The sequence below is a fragment of the Herpailurus yagouaroundi genome, unplaced genomic scaffold (genome assembly GCF_014898765.1).
Source record: "Herpailurus yagouaroundi ecotype Mexico unplaced genomic scaffold, PumYag 28, whole genome shotgun sequence".
NCBI lineage: Eukaryota > Metazoa > Chordata > Mammalia > Carnivora > Felidae > Herpailurus > Herpailurus yagouaroundi.
Window position 1 is genome coordinate 20,899,712 of NW_024412376.1, and position 12,270 is coordinate 20,911,981.

A 12,270-nucleotide genomic window follows, 5' to 3' on the forward strand; every position below is an offset into this window, starting at 1 on the left:
GAGAGAGAGAGAGAGAGAGAGAGAGAGAGAGAGAGAGAGTCGTAAGCAGGCTCCATGCTCTGCATAAGCATGGAGCCTGATGCGGAGCTCCATCCCACAACCCTGGGATCATGAGCTGAACTGAAATCAAGAGTCAGCTGTTCAACCCACTAAGGCACATAGGTGCCCCACGCCTCATAATTTTTGACTGGGTACTGGATGTTGTGAATGAAAAGTCATAGAAACTCTGGAACATGTATCTTCCAAAAAATTTGTTATGTTTTCTGACAGGCTGATGGGAGTATTAGCAGATTACTGTCTTTTATCCTATCAAAATTGGTGTTAGGCTTTGTTAGGACTAGTCTGTTTTAATCTTGCTCTGAGTATGCACAACTTGGGAATGGGCTAACTGACAGGAGAGGAATTTATATGCAGAATTTGGGGCTTTTTCTATTCTTTTTCCTTCTCTCCAGGATTTTGGCAGCCTTAAACTCTGGCCTCTCTTCTCCTTAGCTCAATAGGATTGGTGCTTTCTACTTAAGCTCCATGGTGCTACGTCACAGTTTGGAAAATGTCTCTAGGGAGAAGGCTGGGGTGAATGTGGAACTTATTAGCATTTTCCCACCTCTCAATGATTATAGCCCCTCAATTCCTGTCTGTTGTTTTATATATTTTACTCAGTATTTTGGTTATTTTTGGAGGTAGGATGGTCTGATACAAGCTACAGAATCATGGCTGGTACCATTTATTATGTAGACCTTCACTTAATCTCCCACATCATGGATGGTACCATTCTCAGCTGTGTTGGTATCCCTAATCTAGAGACATCTATAGTCTTTTGCCGGCATGAGAGAGGGGTGGTCACCTGATTAGGTGAGGTGGAGGAGGCAAACTGTGTGTCTCATGCTATTACACAGCCTTTCAACCAATCCTGTTTTAGTTCTGGTATTATCCTGCCTCACAGAGGCACCTTTTTCTTCCTGTTATTGAGCTAATTTGTAGTGGAAATTGACTTCTTTCCCCCTGCTGGGTTACAGTACAACTTTCTCTAGTTTCCTAAGTTGGTTGCTGCTTGTTCATGTGTTTGTCAGCTGCCAGAAATTTATTGCTGTTATTTTCTCTCCTGTTCTGCCATTTTGATCCATTTAAAGTTGTGTTAGGTCTGGGAAAGAAGTAGAGGTAAATATGTATGTTCAGTTTGATATGTTTAACTCCAAATTGTAATTTATTTTTTGACTTTTTAAAGATACAGGCTGAAGAAATTACTCTTGTGTTTTTTGATTTCTCTGAAGGAAAGACTTTGGCTGCATTTCTCTGTCATTCCTACTGTTTGTGGCTAATGGTACAATTCTAAACAATGTTGAAGTGTACTATTTTGTGACCTACTTTTTAATTTTCTTTGAATTATAGACTAGTAAAGTTGGTAGGGCCCTTAAGGTAGTATTATCTTTAAATTGTTAGTGTTTTTATTTATCTTTTTTTAGTTTTTAAAAATGTTTATTTATTTTTGAGAGAGAGAGACAGACAGAGATGGGGAGGAGCAGAGAGAGAGGGAGGCACAGAATCTGAAACAGGCTCCAGGCTCTGAGGTGTCAGCACAGAGCCTGACGCAGGGCTTGAACTCATGAGCCGTGAGATCATGACCTGAACCAAAGTTGGACATACAACTGACTGAGCCACACCAGGTGCCCTAAATTGTTAGTGTTTTTAGATGAAGGAAACAAGTTGCAGAGAAATCAGGTGGTTTGCTTTTGGTCACATAGTTTTTCCAGATCCATCATTTTATTTGTTATATCACATAACTCTTTGGAAAGCTCAAATATCAAAAACATCTTTGATTTTATGCTTTGAATATCTTTAATATCAGGTATATATTATAGAGATTACATTGATATAATTGTTAGAGACTTTAAGAATAGTGTCAAGTTGGTATTGTGATTTTCATTTGATGTTGGAAGCTGAAGCACAGAAAGGACAAACATTTGTAATTTCGGTGTATTACAAATATGAAATTAGAACACGATTATGATGGTCCTTCAGTTATACATTATGATGATTTTGGATGTGTAAGCCTATTGTACATTTTTTAATTCTTTTTCGTTTAGTTTGAAAAAAATTTTAGGATTTTAATGCAGCCGAGAAGTCTCATGACTAGGAAATAAGTAGCTTGGTTAAACATGTTGTAAGGCACCGAAAGTACTCTATCTTTTCATGTTTTCCCCTTCCTCCAGTGTACAACAGTAGTTTAGTGTAGACTCTGCAGAAAAGAAGGAGTTGTGAGTTGCTCTGAAATCCATTGACCACGAGCCTTTTATTGTTCAGAAAGCTTTCTGCACTTGACAGTATTTGCTGGCAATTAGAATCATCGTTCTTCACTAGCAGGAGCAGCAGATTCTCCTACAGTGAGTTGTCAGAACCACAGTGCTCAGGAATGTGGTAGGCAGTAGGGTGTGGTACTAGGGACTCTTGGAACTTCTGTCTCATCAGTGTGGTCCCTGGAAAGGAATTGGCAACTGAATTTTGAGGCAGAGCCAAATTGACTAATTTTGTTTCTCTTTCTTGGCAGCAGTCACAGAATAATGATGGTTGTGAAATAATCTCATTATATGGTTATTATTTAATGTAATTTGATTTGTGAAATTTAGTTTTCTAAGATGAGTTTATCTTGCTATTTTTTCCTAAATAGCATGGTAATATAATATATTCATGTCTGGGAGAAATCATTAAATTCTGGCTGGTGCCCAGATAGCCATTATATTATGCCAGTTAACCATCTTGGACTTGAGAGTATGTTTGGAGTGACTTCTTTAACTCACTGATGATACTATATAGTTATTGTAATAGTTAATTTCCTATTTTTCTTAAAGTTGCTAAAAGCCTTGTCATATCTTACAGAAAGTTTGAAATGTAATGTGGTTGTAGTGTTTTCTACGATAGAAGAAGGCTCTTTCCCACAGAAGTTCCTCAGGCATAATTATCCCATTGATTTTACCAGAGGCTGGGTTCTGGACTTTAGTCTTACAGGTCCTGAATATAAATTTTGTCATTTAAGGAGATTGGATCATATTTTAGAGGCAAAGTAAAATTAAACAAATTTAGTATTGATGGATGAAATGAGAACATGGATTTGTTAATTTATCATGAGAAATATGGTAAACTGTCACAGAAATATTTATGTGGTCTTCATGACAAGGCCATTTTCTCCTAGAAGGGAATCCTACATTGAAGGCCTGCTTGATGTGAATAGACATAGAAAAGAACAAGTTAGATAAATTAAGTATTTATTAGTTTTAAATTAATACAGTGAATTAATTTACTATAATTTGGGGTAATCTTGCCAATAGACTGTGCTAATGATTGTGACCATTTCACTCTCTTTCCGTCCTCCTTCCCTTTGACTTTTTTTAAGCTTTTGCCAACTAGGATTGGACTCTGGCTTCCGTCCCACCCATCACTTTCCTGAAATTACTATTACTAAAGTTACTAATGACCCTAGTCAGGTACCTTGGTATGGTAAGGGTCTAATTATGATACCAAAGGCAGAAATACGAAGATTAATAACATGTTTAATTAATATCAAAATAATATCAAAATAAATTTTTATATGTAAATAAAATAGAAAGGCAGATAGCATATAAGGAAAAAATATTTATGATGGAGAGGGCTAACATCTTCATTAAAAAGGGACTTTTACAAATTAATAAAAAGACTATTCCAGTAGAAAACGAACAAAACATGAATGAGTAGTTCAAAAAAGAAGAAATACAAATGTTCAATAAATGTGGAAGAATTTTTCAAATTAACTGATAAGCAGCAGAAATTCAAATAAAAATGAGACACCATTTCCCTGTTGAATGTAATGAGTAACAGTAACAACAGTGACAGTGCTCACTATGTGTCAGGCATTATTCTACAATAGAATACTGAAATTAACTAATCCTCCCAGTAGTTCTGTAAGTATGTACAATTGTTATCCACATTTTACAGATGAGCAAACTGAGACACATAAAGCTGAGTAACTTGTCCAATGTCACATAATAAAAAAGTGATAAAGTCAGGATGTAAATTCAGGCTCCCCAACTTAAAGTTTTAGTGCTCATTAACTACTATCCTTTATGGCTTCTCAGAGATTTTAATAAATAATAACCGGTGTTAAAAGGGTATCTAGGAAGAGGTACTTTTGTACACTGCTGGTTAAAATATTAGTAGGGGTGCCTGAGTGGCTCAGTCTTGAACATCCGGCTGTTGGTTTTGGCTCCAGTCATGCCTTCAGGATTGTGGTATCAAGTCCCCTGTCATACTCTGTGCTGGGCATGGAGCTTGCTTGAGATTCTCTCTCCCTTTCCACCCATCTCCTGCACTTGTGTGCTCTCTATTTCTTAGGAAAAAAAAAATAACATTTCTGTAAAACATTTAAGCTCTATGTTTCAAAATTTTAACATGTGCATATTCTTTGAACTAATAATTTATCCCAAGGAAATCCTTATAATAAGTACATAAAAATGTATGTACAGAAATTTTAAAGTTTTTCTATAATAACAAACAATGTAAATAATTTAATGTCTAATAAGAGAGAATGAAATAATTTTGGGAAATGCATTCTTATTGGAGATAATAAAATAATGCTGCTAATTAACTCACATAGGAAAAATTTTGTCTCTGTACGTTAAGTATATACAGTGTTTGACTTTGCAAAGCATTCTTATAACATTGAAATGTCACTGTTTTTCTCTTTTGAACTATAACTAGGTTGTATGAGTAAAATTGAGATAAAGTTAATTTAATTTTAAGATTTTAAGTATCTTTTTTTAAAGTAAGCAAGTCACTAAGGAATTAGAATTGAATTTGACATAATTGTTATGGAAGACATGCTTTATCTCTGTTAACTGTTACTTTTCTTTAATGTCTAGTATATCTGTTAAGATGCCTTAGAAAAAGAACCATGGAGAAGTATATTAGACTACAGAAGATTGGAGAAGGTTCATTTGGAAAAGCTATTCTTGTTAAATCTACAGAAGATGACAGACAATATGTTATCAAGGAAATTAACATCTCAAGAGTAAGTATTTTTTTTCTTTGGTTATTCAACTAATAGTCTGGTTTCAGTAGGGCTCACCATTAGAGAACAAAAACAAACATGGCAGTGCATAACCCAAAGTGAAAGGCTGCCATAATCCCAAAGAGAACCACTAATTTCAGAATAGTCTGTATATCCTTTCATATTTTTTTCTGTGATGTGTGCTTGTGTTTATGTGTGTGTTTAAAAAAATACAATACCTGCTGTTGTGTAACTTAACCTAGTTTGAATATCTTAAAATGTTTTGACTTGTGGATTCAACTCATTCTCTTTAACTTCTGTCTTTATTTTGTTATTTGGACTGTGCTTTATTGGTACTGTTATATTTTAACCACTCTCTTACTGATGGACTTTTAGATTGTTTATTGATGGTTTAATTTAATGTTTTCTTTTTCTCTCCCATTTAAGATGTCCAATAAAGAAAGGGAAGAGTCACGGAGAGAAGTTGCAGTGTTGGCAAACATGAAGCATCCAAATATTGTCCAGTATAGAGAATCATTTGAAGGTCAGATAAATTTTGCAAGAGTTCAAAAGAACTAAGCCACGTGACAACTTTTGGATATTTTCCTTCTAATGTATTTTCAGGAAGAAAAGCATATAATTTTTGCTTCCATACATATGTATATGAGTATCAGCTTGATTCTAGGATAATACTAATGTTACCAGTGGGAGAGTCTGCATTGTGTGAATGGAGGTCTTGGTCCTTGGATTCCCCACAAGGAGATTTACGTGCGATACTTGCTAGAATAAAGACAGCCAGGAGGGAAGTAACAAGCACAAAGCAGTTTATTAAAGCAAAAGTACACTCTACCAGGTGGGAGAGCTGGTAGAATCTACCATAGGTTGTTTTGGGATTGGATGCTATTGGGTCTCTCTGGTTTGGGAGGCACAGTGACATACAGTGGGGTGGTCTCTAATAGGAAACTCCTCCCACGGATTGAGAGGGGTAGTTTTTGAGCCTACTGGGATTTGTACCTGAAACTCAAGGCAGCCCTTCTCCAGGGCAGGGCAGTACATCAATGCAAATGCATTGTAATAACTCTAGGGGTTACCCTGGGCAGAGGTGGTAGAGGAAAGGAGGAGAACACCCCAAGGTCTTGGAAGCCTGAAGGTGAGGTTGTTGTGCCCCAGGGCTTTTAATGTGTGGCTTATCTGTCATTGTCCTTGCCTCTAGTTCTTGTCCTTGTCTTTCTCCTTTAAGGACTTGGGACTCTGTCTCAGGGCATTACTTCCACTGCTCCTGTCTCTTCTACCTAACACTAACACCACATTGTCTGTGTGTAATTTTATATTGCCTCACTGGTACTGTGATTGCTTAAAAAGAAGCAATGTGGTTAAATTTAAGAATCTGGACAAAGCAAAAACAGTAACATGTCATTTTATTTTTTATTAAAAAAAATTTTTTTTAACGTTTATTTATTTTTGAGACAGAGAGAGACAGAGCATGAACGGGGGAGGGTCAGAGAGAGGGAGACACAGAATCTGAAACAGGCTCCAGGCTCTGAGCTGTCAGCACAGAGCCCGACACGGGGCTTGAACTCACAGGCTGCGAAATCATGACCTGAGCCGATTGGCCGCTTAACCGACTGCGCCACCCAGGCGCCCCAGTAACATGTCATTTTAAACAAAGCTTCCTTTGGGGCGCCTGGGTGGCGCAGTCGGTTAAGTGTCCGACTTCAGCCAGGTCATGATCTCGCGGTCTGTGAGTTCGAGCCCCGCATCAGGCTCTGGGCTGATGGCTCAGAGCCTGGAGCCTGTTTCTGATTCTGTGTCTCCCTCTCTCTCTGCCCCTCCCCCGTTCATGCTCTGTGTCTCTCTGTCCCAAAAATAAATAAACGTTGAAAAAAAAAAAAAAAAAAACAAAGCTTCCTTTACTACCACTACTGCCACTAAGAAAATGTGGTGGTCTTTAGAAAGTATCCTAATCACTTGTGTGCTAGTATACCTCATTATTGTGATACTGAGGTATGTTGACCGTGTTCTCAGGTTCTTGAAATGTCATAGCTATAATGCTGTTTTTGGAAATATATATTTGGTAGTGCAGGAGCTAAGATAAAGCAGAGCTTCTCTAAAGGCAGGTGAAGATGGTTTGTTGAAGTCCTTTGGAAGTCTTTCCCATTGTTATCATAAATCCCTATAAATTATAAAACAAAGATTATTTGTGTATATATGTATGTATTTATTTTTTAGTTAACAACACTACTGTTTATTTAAGGAAATGGGTTGAAAAGACGAAAAAAAAAAAAACCAAAAAAAAGCTACTTCAGCTCCTGATTTTCTGTTGCTTGAGTCCTAAATTTATAATCATAGTTTTTTTCTCCTTCCTCAACCAATTCCTTGTCCTCCTTTGCCCTCTGCAGCATCTTGGCTGGGTGTGGTCTGTTTTGCCAAGTGGAATAACTCAAACCATGATCACTGCAGGATCTAAGTGTTTGAAAGTCCTATATTTTTTGCAGTTTTTCATTAAATATGGCTATTTGGCAAGAGAGGAAAAGAGGAACCTTAACAAATCCATTGGGTTCCAGTAATAGCCTTCCTTGCCTTTATTGTGTTTCAGAAACACAGTTTCCCCTAATCACAATTCAGCACTTCAGCCAGCACAGTGATTCTTAACAGAAAGATAATTTAGATCGAAAGTAGTAGGTAGTTTAAATGTTTGTTTCAGGGTCAAATCGCATACCAGTTTCAGAGTCTGAATTAGAGCAAAAGTATCCTTGTTCCCAAATTAACATGGTACGTACTAAAGGAGAACATACTTAAAAAGATAGGGATCAATTAACACATATCATAAGGTACTCAGTTCATTTATTTATGATGGCAGTGAAGTGAGGATTTATACAAGTGAAAGGGTACAGTGTTAACCATCTTCTCCTTCCCATGAACCTGAATTTCCTTTATCTTTATCCTTCTCCTTTAGTTTAATTTCTCTTTCATTACCAGAATTTTAATATTTCAACGTTTATTTATTTTTGGGACAGAGAGAGACAGAGCATGAACGGGGGAGGGGCAGAGAGAGAGGGAGACACAGAATCGGAAACAGGCTCCAGGCTCCGAGCCATCAGCCCAGAGCCTGACGCGGGGCTCAAACTCACGGACCGCGAGATCGTGACCTGGCTGAAGTCGGACGCTTAACCGACTGCGCCACCCAGGCGCCCCCAGAATTTTAATATTTCAAATAAAAGGTTTGAATATATGTCAACAAATAGTCTAGTGGGTGTTTTGTAGTTATATAGAATGCTTCACATAGAAACATCTAAATGAGTCAAGAGGTAGCACATTCTTTAAATAAGGTTGTTTTCTTCTAATACTATTTAATTTTATTTATTATTATTTGTTAATCTTTATTTATTTTTGAGAGAGAGAGAGCAAGCAGAGGAGCAACAGAGAGAGAAGGAAACACAGGATCCGAGGCAGGCTCCAGGCTCTGAGCTGTTAGCACAGAGCCTGACGTGGGGCTCGAACTCACCATCTGTGAATTCATGACCTGAGCCGAAGTCAGATGCTCTACTGACTGAGCCATCCACACATCCCTAATACTGCTATTTAATTTTAAAGGAATACATGCTCATGGTAAACATTCAAAAAGTACAGCTGGCACGAGCCTAAATTCTCTGTTCCTCTCACTCCGTCTTCTTTCCCATTCCCCTAGGGGTAAATAGTCAGTGTTATGAATTCAGTGTTTCTTTATTGTAGTTTCTGGAACAAACATATACATACAGTTTTTAACATTTAGAAACAAGTGGGGTGATATTATCTATTTCTGCATCTTGCTCATTTCACTTTATATCTCATAGATTTCTTTCCATGTCATTATGTATTGATGCACCACATTCTTTATAACTTTCTTATAACAATGGCAGCATATCCCATTGTGTGCATTGTATGGTTCTATCACAGTTTATTTAGCCAGTTTTCTGTTAGGGACACTTAGGTTGTTTTTAGTTTTTCACTATTGCAGATAATGTTGCACTGAATATCCTTGTACAGGTGTCTGTGTACTATCATAGTATTTCTGTAGGAGTTGAATTGTTAGACTAAAGGAAGTAAGAGTTCCTGTGTCTCTCTCACTTTCCAACCTTGGCTTATAATTCATTCTATAATTTATATGATACAGTTTTATCTGGTGATTCATATATATTTCTACCTTACTTGAATGATCTCATTGTAATCCATGTAGTTATTTGAACCTCTGTAGTTTCAGTAAAAGCTTTTAGAAGCTCTAAAATACAAATGTTGTTCTCTAAAATGATTAAAAATAACTTATATATGCAAACATTTAAAATCCGTCAATTTTAGGGGCGCCTGGGTGGCTCAGTCAGTTAAGCGTCCGACTTTGGCTCAGGTCATCTCACAGTTGGTAGGTTTGGGCCCTGCATCGGGCTCTGTGCTGACAAGCTCAGAGCCTGGAGTCTGCTTTGGATTCTGTGTCTCCCTCTCTCTCTGCCCCTCCCTCACTTGCGCGCTCTCTCTCTCTCTCTCTCTCTCTCTCTCTGTCTCTCTGTCTCAAAAATAAATAAAAAATGTTAAAAACAAAAGAGGCATCAAAGAAATGAAATATTGATGTCATTGTTAGATGCCATTGTAAGTAAATCTTATAAAGTCACTTAAAAGGCAGTATGGTTCTGTTGTGACAATCATACAAATAAGACCACCAGTGTGATTTTTTTTTTTTTTAAGTCCCAACATTATGCATATGGGAATTTAGGGCATAGAAAAAATTGCATTGACAACATAAACAGATTTTAAAAATTGCTGTCTTTGGGGTGCCTGCGTGGCTCAGTCAGTTAAGCGTCTGACCTTTCATTTTGGCTCAGGTTATGATCTCATGGTTCTTGAGATCTAGCCCAGAGTTAGACTCTGTGCTGAGAATGTGGAGCCTGCTTGAGATTCTCTCTCTCCCTCCCTCTCTACCCCTCCCCTGCTCTCTCTTTCTCTCAAAATAAATAAACTTAAAAAAAAAGTGCTGTCTTCAATTTAACTTAAAAGGAAAAATGAAGGCCATGTGTATTGGAAAAACTTATAGAAGAATCAATCAAAGACGCCTATATTGAAGACAGATGTGAAATGTTTGGATAAAATTATTCTGTAAGACATGTGAGTGGGGAGAAAATAGTATTTCCAGGCATATAAATATATAACTGGATTATAATACTACATATCATAAGTATACACTTTACATCCCTAAATTTATAAAGTAAAATTTTAATCATTGAGAAAGTGAGGGATTATTTTGTATTACTGTATACTTGGGTATCTGGATTATACATTTTACTCAGGTATTTATGTACTGCTCTGTGTTTTTGCTTGTCTGTAGCTATCACCTTTTAATTTTGTTATTTTTATTTTCCTACATTCTGTGATTTTTATCCTCAAGTTTTATGTCTTACTGTTTCTGAAGTAATTTTTATATCTTTAATGGCAGCTTTTCTTTTTTTTTTTTTTTCAACATTTATTTATTTTTGGGACAGAGAGAGACAGAGCATGAACGGGGGAGGGGCAGAGAGAGAGGGAGACACAGAATCAGAAGCAGGTTCCAGGCTCTAATGGCAGCTTTTCAATATCATACTTGGTTATAGGTGTTAGTATTCAGTTTGTTCCTCACTGGTGCTGCCAAAATCTAACTTCTGTGTCTACTTGAAAAAAGCTTTTCTTTGAGGCTAAATTTGGATTACTTTTTGCTGCAGGTAATAGAGAATCTAACCAGTATTGGCTTAAGTGGAAAAGATATTTAATTAACTCACCTAACACGAAGTCTCAAACATAAGCAGTCCTATAACAGGGCATGTCTGGTAGCTTAGGGGTGTTACCAAGATTCAGGCTCTTCTCTTCTGCATTCTTAGTCTAAGTTTTTCAGCCTAATGCTTTTCACCTTGTCCCAAGATGGCTCTTGGAATTTAGGCAGATGTTTTCATCTAAGGCTGAAAGAGGGAGGCAGTACCAGCAGGTGTTCTTAAATTTGTTCATTTAATAAGGTAAACAAATGCTTTTTTAGAAGCCATTGTTCAGATTTCCTCTTACGTCTTATTGGCCAAAACTGGGTCAGTGACCACTCTAGCTGTAGGGGATACTCGAAATGAGAAAATCTGGGATTTTTTTTCAGCTTCTCAGTTGAGGAGTAATGAAGGAGAAGAGGGTTATAATTAGCAATCGAGTTAGTCAGTTAAGTGCATGCTTTGCTTGTTGGTTGTGGTTCGTATCCTCATTACTATGTTTTTGTTAAACTCTTAGTCATTTTCTTTTTTCTTTTTTTTTTTTTTAAACGTTTTATTTATTTTTGAGACAGGGAGAGACAGAGCATGAACGGGAGAGGGTCAGAAAGAGAGGGAGACACAGAATCTGAAACAGGCTCCAGGCTCTGAGCAGTCAGCACAGAGCCCGACGCGGGGCTCGAACTCACGGACCGCGAGATCATGACCTGGGCCGAAGTCGGCCGCCCAACCGACTGAGCCACCCAGGCGCCCCTCTCTTAGTCATTTTCTAACATGCATTGAGGCTTAGTCACTTGTCTTATAGTCTTTTTGCTCCAACTTCAAGCATTTTATGTGTTGGTGGTTTTTATGAGTTTCAGAGTGTGTTTCTCCATTATTGTGTGAGCCCATTGGCGATAATGGTGGGAATTATATTTCTGTATCCCTAGCATCTTGTGCAAAGTGCCTGGCACATAGTGGACACTTGGATGTTTGAATGTTTGAAGAAATACAAAACAGATCAGTACGTCCCTTGTGGAAAAAAGGCTTTTCTGTTGACCTTACGTTTTAAGTAGTATTTATCCCAAAATTAATAATAGATGTATTATAAGCAGCAGAAAATATTACAGTTTATGTCCTAGAGCTTAAACATTTTACTTCACAAGTATCTTTTAAGTTTATTTATTTATTTATTTGAAGTGGGGGAGGGAGAGAGAGAGAGACAGAGAAGGAAAGTGGAGGAGGGGCAGAGAAGGGGCGAGAGAGAATCCTAGGCAGGCTCTGGACGGTGCAGAGCCCGATGCAGGGCTCAAGCTCACAAACTGAGATCACCATCTGAGCCGAAGTCAGAAGCTTAACTGACTGAGCCACGCAGGTCACCCTAAACATTTTATTTTAGAATCGCTTCTCCTCCATCCCTTTCTCAGGGCCTGTTTAACCTTCTCTGTCTCTCACACACATATATACACATTTTCACCTTTTTTTTTCTTTTGATAGTTTGGTTTTTGATACATGCATCTGGCACAA

General features: G+C 37.5%; 1 protein-coding gene across 7 annotated transcripts in view; it reads left to right on the top strand.

Annotated features, from left to right (window-relative positions):
- NEK1 (NIMA related kinase 1) overlaps positions 1-12,270 on the top strand; it is a 239,119-nt gene that overhangs the window by 5,658 nt on the left and 221,191 nt on the right. For all 7 annotated transcript variants that reach the window (XM_040470858.1, XM_040470824.1, XM_040470831.1 and 4 more), the window contains exons 3-4: positions 4,890-5,038; positions 5,465-5,561. In XM_040470858.1, the coding sequence (XP_040326792.1) occupies positions 4,922-5,038; positions 5,465-5,561 (214 nt within the window). In that variant the 5' untranslated portion in view covers positions 4,890-4,921. The remainder of the gene's footprint in view (positions 1-4,889; positions 5,039-5,464; positions 5,562-12,270) is intronic.